General features: G+C 38.5%; 1 protein-coding gene across 1 annotated transcript; it reads right to left on the minus strand.

Moving 5' to 3' along the window:
- Nucleotides 1-3,813: 3,813 nt before the first annotated feature.
- Nucleotides 3,814-13,555, minus strand: LOC147850683 (ABC transporter G family member 42-like). Its single transcript, XM_087335630.1, has 24 exons — nucleotides 12,801-13,555; nucleotides 12,231-12,351; nucleotides 12,026-12,114; nucleotides 11,825-11,909; nucleotides 11,539-11,698; nucleotides 11,283-11,359; nucleotides 11,115-11,168; nucleotides 10,954-11,044; nucleotides 10,479-10,780; nucleotides 10,047-10,328; nucleotides 9,540-9,853; nucleotides 9,289-9,449; nucleotides 9,110-9,207; nucleotides 8,728-8,890; nucleotides 8,548-8,649; nucleotides 8,270-8,433; nucleotides 7,563-7,895; nucleotides 7,029-7,319; nucleotides 6,867-6,950; nucleotides 6,647-6,780; nucleotides 6,321-6,548; nucleotides 6,049-6,220; nucleotides 5,704-5,958; nucleotides 3,814-4,781 (listed from the first exon to the last, which is right to left on the minus strand). Exons 1-24 carry the CDS (start codon nucleotides 13,187-13,189, stop codon nucleotides 4,497-4,499), a joined length of 4,434 nt encoding a protein of 1,477 aa, XP_087191756.1. The 5' UTR covers nucleotides 13,190-13,555; the 3' UTR covers nucleotides 3,814-4,496.
- Nucleotides 13,556-13,765: the final 210 nt, after the last annotated feature.

Here is a 13,765-nt window from a genome sequence, read left to right on the forward strand (position 1 = left end):
TCTTTAGTTTGTAGACCCATTTGTTTCTAAGTGCCTTCTTTCCATCAAGCAGCTCCATCAGCTCATAGGTGTGATTCTCATGCAAGGAATCCATTTCCTCTTGCATGGCATTATACCACTTCTCCTTATGTATATCAGTCATAGCCTCTTCATAGCATTCTGGTTCCCCTTCATCAGTCAAGAGAATATATTGACTGGCTGGATACCGAGAGGAGGTCTTCCTTTGTCTTCATGGATATTTTCTTCCTTCAACAACCGACTCAAATTTGGTTTCTTCTGCCAGCTCATCTTCCGACTCAGATTCATGTGCATTAGTTTGTTGTTGTGTGATGACCGACTCAGATTCAACTTTATCAGCCAATTGTTGTCTGCCAACTGGTTGTGTGGAAGTGGGATCGACTAATGCCGACTCCATAATAGTAGTCGGTTGGGAAGATGACTCTGGTCTTTGTTGTCTCCAATCTTCAATTGTCTTGTCTTCCATGAATATAACATCATGACTTCTTATCGTTTTCTTATCAAGGAGATCTCACATCCTGTACCTGAACTCATCTTCCAAGTACCCCAAGAATATGCAAGGCTTGGACTTACTGTCCAGCTTTGAACTCTGGTCTTTAGCAACATGCACATAAGCCAAGCATCCGAACACCCCTAAATGCTGAGACAACATGCTTCTTACCCTTTCCATTATGGTCCTATTCATTCTCTCTGCTAGACCATTCAGCTCAAGTGTCTCCGGCACCGTATACTCAAGTTTGATGCCTTGATTCTTACAATACATCTCAAATTGGCCTCTATACTCACTACCATTATTTGTTCGGACAACTTTCAACTTCTGTCCAGATTCTCTTTCTGCCCTTGCATGGAACTTGTTAAAGACCGACAACACTTGGTCCTTAGACACCAACACAAATGCCCACACCTTTCTACTGAAATCATCAATAAATGTGACAAAGTATTGTCCACCACAGTGTGATGGGGCATCCACATAACACACATCTATGTGAACCAGTTATAGGGCATGCTCTCTTCTCATCGGAGGCCTAGAGTAAAAGGTTGTTCTATTTTGCTTTCTAGCCAAGCAGTCCACACACTTTTCAAGGTGTATTCCTTTCACTTCTAATAGAAAATCCTTTTCAGCAAGGATGTGCATTCCCCTTTCGCTCATGTGCTCAAGCCTTTTATGCCACAACTCACCATCTGAGTCACCCACTACATTTGCTTCATCTTGGCACAATTTTGCATGCATTACATACAATGTGTTCTGTTTTTTAGCTCAAGCCACAATTAGGCCCCCTTTACAGAACTTCCATGCACCATTACAGAAACCACCGTTGTAGCCCTCATCATCCAACCGTCTAGCCAATATCAGATTCAATCTGACATCCGGAACATGGCATCCTTCAACATTAACCTGTAGCTAGTAGATGTTAGCAAGCACACATTTCCTATGCCCACAATCTTGCATTCACCGTAGTTTCCCATCCTTACGTAGCCATAGTCACCGACTATGTAAGATGAGAAACATTCTCTTTTGGGAGTTAGGTGGAACGATGCACCAAAATCCAGTACCTAGGAGCACTCAACATTTGCAAGATTCACATTGGCATGCTCACAAATAAATAACATCTCTTCTTCACTGGTTGCAATTTTTGTCATTAGAAATTTTTCTAGGTTCGACCTCATCAGGCATGCCTCTATCCTTCCTAAGGTGTCGACAATTCTTTTGGAAGTGACCAGGCTTCCCACAATAGAAGCGTGTAGGTCTTCCTCTAGATTTCAACCTTGCATAAAACTTGTCTCCATTTTCAGGACTTATGTGTTTGTTTCTTCCTCTACTAAGTTCTTGGGTCACATTAGCTTCTGATTGAGACAATGCACTTTTATCCTTTCTTCTTGTCTCTTCGTTTAGAATACTTGTCTTTACTACTTGTAAAGATAGGTTGTCTTCTTTACATGAGGTACTGAGTGTCACTATTAGGTTTTCCCAACTGTCCGGTAGCATAGTAGTAGTGTGGCTTGCATAACATCATCTAATGGGAACTTCGCTGATGCTAACAGGTTTACCAGACCCATGAAAGTACTGATGTGCTCTACGATACTCTCCCCATCTACGTACTTTGGTCTCGCTATTTTTCTCATTAGGGAAGTTTTATATAAGGCATTTTTCCTTTCGTAGAGGGCTGAGAGTTTGTGCCATAACTCATAGGCATTTGTATCACTTGCTACATGTTGTAGAACGCAATGTCTACACACTGTCTTATGGTTGCAACTGCCTTTCTATTTAGAGTTTTCCACTCAGATTCTATTACCCTTCTAGGTATGTCTTCCTCTTCTATAGGCTCATACAGATCTTTGACTATCAGAAGATCTTCCATTTTGATCTTCCAGTCTGAGTAGTTTTGACAATCATCCCCGGAAAACCACTCACATTCCCTTCCATCTAGAACCTAGGCTCCGATACCAGTTTGATAGATTTTACACTCATACGTAAACCATAGATATACTGAGACACAAACAAAACGAAAACAAGGAGCACACGATTTACGTGGAAAACCTTGATTTCAGGGAAAAACCCCGACGAAGAGAAATTTCCACTACAAGACAAGAAGAAATACAAGCATAGAATGATAGAACCTGATTTGGTATGGATGTACTCTCAGGTTGTTATCCGAAACCACAGTTTCAGCCGAGTGCACCAAACCCTAACTCGTAGGTATCTATCACTTTTGAAGCTTCCAAAGCTTCTCTATTCTGTCTATGTTTCTTCTCTGTTACAGTCTCGTTTCTTTGCTTCCTCTCACACTCAGCTTCTGAGCTATGTCACTCGCACAACCACTATTGTGTTAGCTCTCAGTCGCTTTTCACTTGCAACAACAACCCCTCTCTCACGCGCTCACTTACTTAAGTTCACTTTCGCGCTTCTCTCACTGTTTCTACTCTTAGTGAGTTATCCAACATACATACACAGCTAGTAGGACTCTCACGCTATATACTAACTCATCTCATATACATGCATATGTACATACATACATACATACATACATACATACATACATACATACATACATACATACATATATATATATGTTCGTTCGAACTCGACTTCTATTTTATTGAACCCCATTTTGGCTTTTTGACCGATTTTGACCAGCCGGCTCCCATTTTGGCTTTTTGACCAATTTCGATCAACCGACTCTCGTTTCGGCTTTTCGGCCGACTCCCCCACAAGGAGGGACAATCTTACATAACATCAAGTTGGTTGGCAAAATCATTATATGTTGGAAAATTAATACCTCCAAAGTGATACTGGGAAGTAAAATTAAGGTTATTCAATGCTAGGGTAACACAAATTTTGCTTTATGGAGTAGAAATGTGGGGAGATACTACCTCTCTTGTTATGCATGAATTACCTTATATGATCAAGATGTAATTAATAAGTCAATGATATCCATCCTCGCTAGGTTTTCATTGCATACTTCACATATCTTCATATTTGGGTGATGATGCCATGATGCTAAGTTGTATCAATAATTGGCTCTATCAAAACATATCCAATCATGGGCTCTATTTAGCGTCAATAATTAGATCCACCACTCGCGTATTATTCTGTTTTTGATTAATGGGGGGTCATTCTGTTTTTGTTAGAAGCTACCATTAATATTATGTTTATAGGCTCAAGATTACTGAATTAATCAATGTGGCATGATATATATATATATTACAATTGCCTCGATACCATCTTTGCAATTAGAGTATTCTCATCATTAGATTTTGTGTGAATTTTTTTCAAGTGACAACGAAACCACAAGAGAGAAAATCATCTCTAACGTGTCCACAATTATTATTTGTGACTACCACAATTGGCCAAAACATTATGGCAGTAGACACTTCTTAGAAGCACAATTGCTATGCATTTCAATGTCCTTAAAATCTTTGGATTCATCAATGCTTCCTACATAAAATCATGACTGAGAACTGGAACCTTAACCTCTAAGATCCTAATCCCTTTTTAATAATTATGTTGTTGATCTTACCATCTGCTTTACGGATTGATTCTTTCAACATGTATTGATTGGATTTATTTTGCTGAGTAGTATATTGGCTAATTTTTGTTCATGAAGATGAGTCCTTAATCTACTTAGGTAGGTTTTTATGAAAGTCTTTGCAGAGTAGCTTTCATTAAGAGATTATTAGCAAAATTGGATTCTTCAGTGTAGAGAGGAGATTGTTGGCATCATTTTCATTCAGCAAATTGGGTTTTTATTTTCCTATTCAGCATTGCGGAGGTATGGTAACAAATGGGTTCTTTATGCGTATCACATGCATGATCTTGGAAACCTCGGCGTCGTCCACTTTTGCTCCTACATCCAGACCATGAAAATCCAGAAACAAATACTCTCCTATGATGTGCATGGTTCAATTTGGTAGATCAGCATTCCATTTTCTTGAAGTATTAGTCCAAATCCCCGCCATTTCGATCCAAACATTACACTTCACCTCCTCTGAAAGTTCAATGTCTTAAGACAGAATATGAACATTACAGCAAAGAAAGCTGGGAAGATGAGAAGAACCACAGCTATCACATCAAGGAAGCTTAAATGGAAGCCAAAGGTGGTGTTCAAGAATGCCGATATGCTTTGGCTTGCTGTGCCTCCTGTCGGAGTGTTAACTTGTATGAATGTTGTATTGAGGTCAGCATATTGGGATGTGATGAGGCCATTCAATGTCCATGCCGTTGGACATAGCCAATAATACCATCTCCACCATCTAGGAAGGTTCTGCAGAAGGTGAAAATTTAGGTTTGAGCAGTTTTTTCTGTTTTAATTAATGGTGAAGTTTGAAGCAATAAAGGGAAAATCTTGACTCATTGTTGTTAGGCCTTTTATGAAACACAAAGGCATATATTCCAGATATGGGGAAAGGTGTGGGGCAGATGGTGCCCGAACCACATCCTAATTAAAAACTCAAAAACTTGGTATCATTAGAATGTCCTCTTCGATGGACGTTTGCATCCATATATGACACGAAGGGTCCTCGCAAGGTGAATCTAGCTAAAAAGATTCATTCATGTGATGGGTAGTCCTCACAAGGGAATCTAGCTAAAAATATTTGTTCATGTGATGGGTATTTGTCTCCAATTTGAATCCTTGAGGCATAAAATAAATCCTCACTATATCTATCATTATACTTTCCCCATATCCATGAGAAACCCTTGAACAGTATGCCATTCTAAACAAGCACTATATCTACCATTATACTTACCCAATATGCATGAGAAGCCCTTGAACAGTACACTCTAAATAGGAATGCTCATCAAGTTTTTAGTTAACTACGATGTGATTCCCTTAGATTCTTCCCTCCTTTTCCAGAATTTGAGTTTCTACTATAATGCAAGGGAATCTAGCTAAAATGATTCCTTTAATGTGATGGGAGTTTGTCCCCCCGTATGGGTCATTCGAGGCATAAAACGAATCTTCATGGTATCTACTAGATCCTTTCCATTTATCTATGTCAGGCCCTTGAAGAGTACATACTACATTCTAAAATATGTATGTTTCATCAAGAGTTTGAGTTTAACCACGACGTGATTCCCGTGGGTTTCCTCCTCTTTTTCTAGAATTGGACCTTCTTTAGACAATGCAAGTTCAAATATTTCCTTAATGGGAAACAAATATGTTGTGTTGGATATGTGAACTTTACCGGCCTTGGCATCAAGAAACCCGAGAAGAGATTGAAGATGGCATAGAATGCAGATGCAACAACAGCGGCTACTTGATTGTTCGGAGTGATCGATACAGCCATCATACCATAGTATGTAAAAGTGAGGAACGTGCAGAACATTGTAAAGAGGAACCATACAAATTTGGAGACTACCCATTGGAATCCAATCAGTGAGTAGACCAAAATACCATATATTATTGTTTGGAAGAATATGTAGGGAAACTCAATAACCACCTGAAATTGTATGCACACAAAAGAGGTTCATGAGCATACAACTCTATGAGATATTTCTTAAGTTCTTTTATCAAATACAGGTAATCTGACCTGAGCAATGGCATAGGGCATGGCTGAATACATCCCTGCTCCACGCTCTCGGTAGAATACAGTGCGTTCAATCGAGACAACGGGCTGAACTGTAGAGCAATTGTTGATACCCAAAAATAATGTTGCTCCATACATGGCTCCCATAACTGTGAGCAAGTCTTGTTGTGTGCTTCTGGTGTCACAACATTCACAACATAAGCAAAACTAGGATAGGCAATAAATAATCCACATGGCAATGGTGAAAGTAAATGATTGTTAACAAGACCACTCACATATTGCTTGCTCGTTGCCAAAAGATCGTGCCAAACATGAGCGCCGAGATGAAGGTGAAGGAAAGACGGACCAGGTTATACCCCGGACTGCGCCAGTATGTCAAGTTTTGCTTCCAGAGAAGGTATGTGAATTGTCCCCATAAGGTTTGACAAAATTGGGTTGGAAACTCGAGGTCTTTCGTTCCGAGTGCTGGTATACTGAGTTCCTTAACGAGCTCTTTGTTGCATCTTTTACAAACATTTTCACATGTCATGCTCATGCACAAATGCACACTTCACTCAGAATTGAAAATGTATATTTCAAGGAGTTTAGGTAATGTGTTTACTGAGCAAGCGAGGATCTTGAATAAAGATCTGCAAAGTCTATCCCGAGTCGTTGCTCTTGTGCTACACTAGTGACCTCTAGCATCCATGTGGCGGGGTTATACGTAGCAGTTATCCGAGTAATCCCTTGGATACTCTGTACATGAGGATTTGCCTTAACTCTATTAATAATGCAGTGTCTAGAGAAAAATACATACACCGCTCTCAAAATGTTTTATGTACCTCGAAATATTCAATCATCTTCTGTGAGTTCTGGCCTAACGGTCCAGCATAAATTACACGGCCACCTCGCTTCATCAACAAGAGCTGGACAAATAAAAGAAATAAATAATGGAATCCTCTGGAAAATTATATATATAGCTTTATTAGCATTCATACCCTTACCTCATCGAATGATTCGAATATGTTAATGCTTGGCTGATGGATGGTGCAAACAACTGTTCTTCCTGTGTCAACAGTGTTCCTTATAGCACGCATAACAATAGCGGCAGCTCTAGCATCTAGACCAGATGTAGGTTCATCCAGAAAGATAATGGAAGGGTTTGCCACTAGCTCAACAGCTATAGTAAGTCTTTTCCGCTGTTCGGTCGAAAGACCAGATACATTGGGCAGTCCAACCAAGGCATCTCTTAGATTGTCAAGCTCAACAAGTGTCATTACCTCTTCCACGAATAGCTGAAATATATATACATATAGAAAAAGGCATTGTATGAATAACTGTACTCAGGCTGAACTTAAGTTTGAATGTTGGACAAAAACTACTCTAACTTTCTCACAACTGGTACCAGGTAGGTGAAGCGGAGCCATTTGGTTTGCTCTCAAGATGAGACAACATTTTAAGATGTAATCTCTCATTCAGTTATTTTGGCCTCTTCAAAGATGTTAAGATATTTTTCATTCACCCAATGGAAAGCTTACCATTCTTGTTTGGCTATCAATGTTGGCTGGTAGGCGAAGCGAAGCCGAGAAAACAAGAGATTCAAAAACAGTAAGCTGAGGAGAATGGATGTCAGTTTGTTCAACGTAGCCAGAAATCCTAGCAAATGTGTGTTGGTTTTTCGGATAGCCAGATATCCATACATCTCCCTCAATATAACCGGTTGTCTTACGCCCGGCAAGAACATCCATGAGAGTAGTCTTTCCGGCACCACTCACTCCCATTAGGGCAGTGAGAACACCAGGTTTAAAAGATCCAGTTACTCCACTAAGTAGTTGCAATCTCTTGTCTGTCACACCCTGTGCTATCATCTCCTGTAGGATAAAGCATGAAATCAAAGTCAAAACTACCACATGAAATTATAGTAGTCTTTTATGCGTACAATTTAAAGTATCGTCTGACACTTTCTTTTTCGTGTTTTGATAAATTTTGGCACGCTAAATTTATAAGAACGTGTGCCATCAACGGTATTAAAAGGATTCTAAGAGCATCTTAACCACTAAACATGCTGCCTTTACTGGGAGAAAAGTGAAGTTTTCTATTTTATTCCATTTAAAAGGATTCTAAGAGCATCATTTTTTGGAATATGAGAATGATTCAAAAATATCTAGTATTTTTCTCTCATAATGCTGTCAAAATTTAACCCTGACGCTAGCTAGCTAAGCTGGGTTATTTTGTAAGAGCTTACAACAGGCATATCTACAAAATAGTTGATGTTTGCGAATGATATAGACAATGGTTGAAACTGAAGAGCCATTCCCTGCTTCGGTTTAGCCATCTCAACATCTGCAGCGGAGATAAGTTTTTTCTTCCTGTTCATCTCACCTTCCATAGGGTTTATTGTATACTTGCCTGCAACGATTGGAAGAAGTGTCAGATGAGCTCAATTTTTGTTATCTTCTTTTTTCCTATAAAATTTAAGAACTACTGAAACAAAACAAAATAAAATAAGAGATAGTTGTATACTCTGTTTTTTGGGTCTGCTTAGCATTGTAGTGCTTGAAACATCATTGCCTTGCATTTCAGCAAGTGCTTCTTCAGATATTACAGGCTGGCTTTTTTGAAATGCTGAAATGGAAAGTAAAGTAGGATAAGCCATGAATCAATATTATTTCCAAAAGATGTGTAAACAATGTATGCACTTACGGTGGAAGTAAGACAATGCTATTGTGAAGAGGAGGTTATAGAGTAAAATGAATCCAATCAAGCCACCGACTCCAATCCAGTAGTAGTAAGATTGAGTTGGAAAACCTCTACTTTGAAGCACTTTAACCCCTGTTGATACAGTGCTTTGGACTGTAGGGGTATTCTGCATTCAAAGATATATGCCAATCTTTACAAAAAAATGATAATATTACATCGGCTCAAGAAAACATTGACGTGGTATAATATAAAAGCAAGAAATAAGGAAATATGTATCGATATATAGTACTGAAAATATAGTCTTTTCTATGAGAACAATAAAAAGAAATAGTACGAGTATGCCTAGCCATTCTTCCTAAAGTATGTATACTAAGAGAGACAATACCCATCTAGGATCAAGAAATTCGTTAACATTATTTGCTGATTCCCCATATGCAAGAGGTGATAAATAGTACGCCCATATCCACCATTTTGGAATTCTTGCTGTAAGGAAAACATGTGGTTTTCGAGGATTATAGATATTCAAAAGACAAAGAATCATATTTTAGCCTAGATTATACAAACCTCTTGGGATGATAAAACCGGCAAGCACAAATATGAGCAACAATATCAAGGAACCACCAGTGTTTGCTAGGATCATGGTCTGGCACAAACCACCAATGAGTCGGAAGAGGGATGAAGACATCAGATGTGTAAGAAAAAGTACTAGATATTGCCGGAAAAACCTGAGAAAGAAAACATTCAAAGGACCTTATGCAAACTATCATAACCAGGATCATAAAGCAAGCAAAGGTATGAGAAAATGTGCAATCTACCTGGTAGGTTGAGGAGCGAACCCGATGACATAATATGTTAAAGAGACCCATAAGAATGATTCTACAACAGATTGCGGTATCCGTAAAATGAAGGTTGGGAGTGTGTAAGCCCATGCTGGATAAAATAACAAATCCCGTTGTTTGAAGAATACAGGAAGCCGAGCGATAGTCAATGATATCTCGGCAAAACCGTTGAACATGATGATGACCAAAGAAAAAAATAATGCCCCCGAGTAAGATGAGCCACCCATTAAATTCAGCTGAAGTGTTGTCCTCAGAAATACAGTCATTGTTATGATTGCCAAAAGAATGAGCTGCAATAAAGAACAAATTCAGTTATAATCATCATCCATTTGTGCATCAAACAAAACCACCAACACTTCTGCATTTATGCATGTTTAAGAAAGTCCATGTAATCAACTGTGATAAATAAAATAGTGGATAAATAAATGAATAAAACAAGATAAGAACTGTAATATGATACAAACTATGTGATTGTGAGTATACCTGTATTCCTTTGAAAATATAAACAAATGAATTTCTTTTCATGAGAAGCCATTCGCGAACAAAGCAAGCTTTGAAAATATCTATCTTGCTAACTGCGTATTTACTGAAAACTAAAGCTGCTTGATGGCTTGTCTCTTTTGGGTAAGGATGGGATAGATCCTCAGCCATCTGGACGCCAACATGGAAACTTTTAAACCTGGAAGAGAAGTCTTTCACTGTAACAAATTGATAATGCTTCCCTTTGTCAAACCAGTATTGTTCTTGGTCTTTCTGTGAGGTCACCTATGTACATACACCATTTGACAATTAGTGTCTCTTAGACTTCATCCTATCTCTTTTCTCCATAAAGAGATTTCAAACATTATTGAAAATGAACATTTTCTTTTAGAACCTGTGTATGATGTACAGTGGTCATTAATATGTATACAGTACCTCTTGCAAGAAGTCTGCGACACCTTTCCTTTCTGGGCATCTGAAACCGCAGCTTTCAAAGAACTCCAACACATATTCTCTTGGGCCTTGGTACACAATTTGCCCTTCCGCAAGGAGAATCACGTCATCGAAGAGCTCAAAAGTCTCCGGGGGAGGTTGTAAAAGAGACACTAAAATGGTTCCTTTGAGCACATGCACAAACTGCCTGAGACATTTCACCACCTGAAAGGTGGTAGAACTGTCTAACCCTGTTGATATTTCATCCATGAAGAGCGTCTTTGTAGGTCCAACAATCATCTCCCCTGAATGTATAACAATGCCAAACAGTTATTAAATTTGCATATATAAATCATAATAATATAGCAACAAAGATGAAAGTGACAACCACATCCAAATCAATGAACAGGATTATGGAATAGTGGAAACAAATTTAAGTCTACCATCTTATATAAGAAAATATGATTCCTATAAGAACCTGTTGTCACTCTCTTCTTTTGCCCTCCAGATATGCCTCTTCGCAATGGATCCCCTACAATCGTATCTGCGCATATGTCCAGGCCAAGGATCTGTACAATCTCAGTCAGACGACACATATATATTGCTTTAAAGATTTAATCATCAAGATTCCTATCTCACTTTCAATGTATAATCTGTCTGAAGGCCACTCCAAACCCCCTTCAAAGACGTTGCCTGTCCACAATCAACACTCGGGGGTATTATGTCTTTTTCATTTATATTCTCATTCAATCACATGGTTTCAAAGCTTAATTTTGGTTACAAGATGAGTCTAGAACTTGTTGTTACCTTCATAAAGGCATCGATTTCTGCATCTGGAAAAATGCCAGCCTGCTTTTCTCTTCTTGCAAGCTCCACAAGCAACTCTGTGAGATGAATATGAACCATATGTGCTTAGATTATCTCATATGCCAAATCATTTTCAGCTTTGAGTATCTCTTCTTTGTAAACTCCAGTCTTCTTATTCTTTATTTTGAAACTGCATGAGTACATCATAAAAGATGCAATCCGGTGCATATTATTCAAAAGACAGATTTTGACGTACCATGTTTTGTTCCAACCCCCTGACACTGAGCAGAGAAATCCAGTGTTTCTCTCACGGTCAATTCTCCGATGTGCAGATCATATTGACTGATGTATGCCGATGTTTTCTGAGGAACAAACTCATGCAAAGCATGCCCATTGTATGTGACATATCCTTTCATCTATATGATCAAGAAGAAGAAATTGTTATAAGAAAATGATACCTAGATCGACCCACCATGAAATATAACAAAAAAACATAGAAAAGCAAGTACACAGGAAGCAAAAAAGAAAACTTAATAACTTACTTTCAAAGAAGGATTCAATTTCCCTGCCAGAGCAAGGAGAAGGCTTGTTTTGCCCGATCCAGGTGGACCAAGTAGAAGAGTCAGTCTGAAAAATATGATGATAGCATGAAAATCTCAACCACAAATAAAACCATGTTAACAAAAACAAAAGTGTTTCTTGACGATATACGATACATCAATATATATACATCGTTGAATCACCTGCCAGGTTTGATGATTCCACTAATGCCTCTCAAAATGTTAAGATTTGCTTTTCTGACCTTAGATAAGTGAAGCATACCCAGCAAGCTCTGATTTGCAAAGAGAATTTGTCATTCAGTACAAATACCCAGTACACTAAAACAAAGGAAAAAAGGGTCATTTAGTGATAATTATTCTAAAACTAAATGAAAAGATGTCAGTTCACCTCCACAAAGTTGTATATTGTATTCCAGAGTGTGGGTAGTGCACTCCTCCCCACACGACATTTGGCATTTATGGATAAATCCTCAAATCGAACTTCGACTGTAGGTAACTCTATGCCCACTCTGCACAACACACACACACACACACACACACAATCAACAAAAAAAAGCATGTGACACTTGATGCTCCAGTTTGTTGTGGACAAATGTAAAAAAGACATTGTTGTAGAGTGCAGGTAAAAAAAGAGACATAAAAACAGTTGGTAGAGAACACAAAAAACAGAGCAAGACTGAAGATCTGGAGTCTAATAGTGTGTTCAGGGTTGTTCCAACACTTGGGTCTTGATGATGTCTCAAGGTATAAGTAACCTTACCTTAAAGTAGGGAAATTGTTGAATGATTCGGAAAACTACGTCATTCCCAGGTGTATACCATAAATCAAATAAACAAATGTGTGCAATTGTGTGTTTTGAACAGAAAAAACAATATATCTAATCTATATCTATATCTATATGTATGTATGCATGCATGCATGCATGTATGTATGTATGTATGTAGAGAGAGAGATATACTTGTCAATTCTGTTTCGTAGCCTGGTCAAGAATTTCTCATTATCATCCTCAGTGATCTTCAGGAGCTTATCAATGAGCAATTTCCGTTGGACGATATTGAGCTCCCTCACATCAACCTTCCTGGTGATGATTTTGCCCTCTTCAGTGTCTGTAAGGATGGCTGCCCGGAGCCGATCATAGGTCGGAAGTTTCTCCAATGCCGCCCATTTTAGCGATTCCTCATCACATAATTCGTTCCGATCGCTCCTCGAATGGGCCGAGCGTGTGAACACATCATCCGGCTCTCGGGATGCATTAGACCAGCTTCTTATGCTATTTTGCCTTCTCAGACTATATCTAAGTTGTGCACCCCATATGTCTGCATTCTCTAGCTCCACAGATTGTGCCATATTGATGTTGTTGTCTATATATGAATGTATATACTGGAGAAATATTCACAGAGGAGAAGATATATCTACATATATCTATCTATCTATCTATCTATCTATCTATCTATCTATCTATCTATCTATCTATCTGTCTGTCTGTCTGTCTGTCTGTCTGTCTGTCTGCCTATCTATCTATCTATCTATCTATCTATCTATCTATCTATCTGTCTGTCTGCCTATCTGTATGTATATATGTATACATATATATATCAAGTTCAGTTCTTTTTGTTCTGGAAGTAGTGAATACTTAGATAATGGAAGCTCATATGCATGTGTATATGATATAATTCATGAAATAGCTCATTTCTTTGCATATCATGCATCCACTTAACACTAGAAGGCACAGAACTAGTCCTGATGGGTGGTATAGTATATACATATATAAATGATGTATTGATTGGGAGGATGTTAGCTACTATGCTACTGTCATTTGATCAAACATGGATGCATCATTCATACATCAAAATCCATTGATGTTTGCTAGTAATACTGAGATGATGGCAATCTTGTGATGAATGGAAACTGCCCATTTTGAAG

The sequence above is a fragment of the Azolla caroliniana genome, unplaced genomic scaffold, assembly GCF_043228905.1.
Source record: "Azolla caroliniana isolate FFs.n. ecotype wild unplaced genomic scaffold, voAzoCaro1.0.p SCAF_20, whole genome shotgun sequence".
NCBI classification, from domain to species: Eukaryota; Viridiplantae; Streptophyta; class Polypodiopsida; order Salviniales; family Salviniaceae; genus Azolla; species Azolla caroliniana.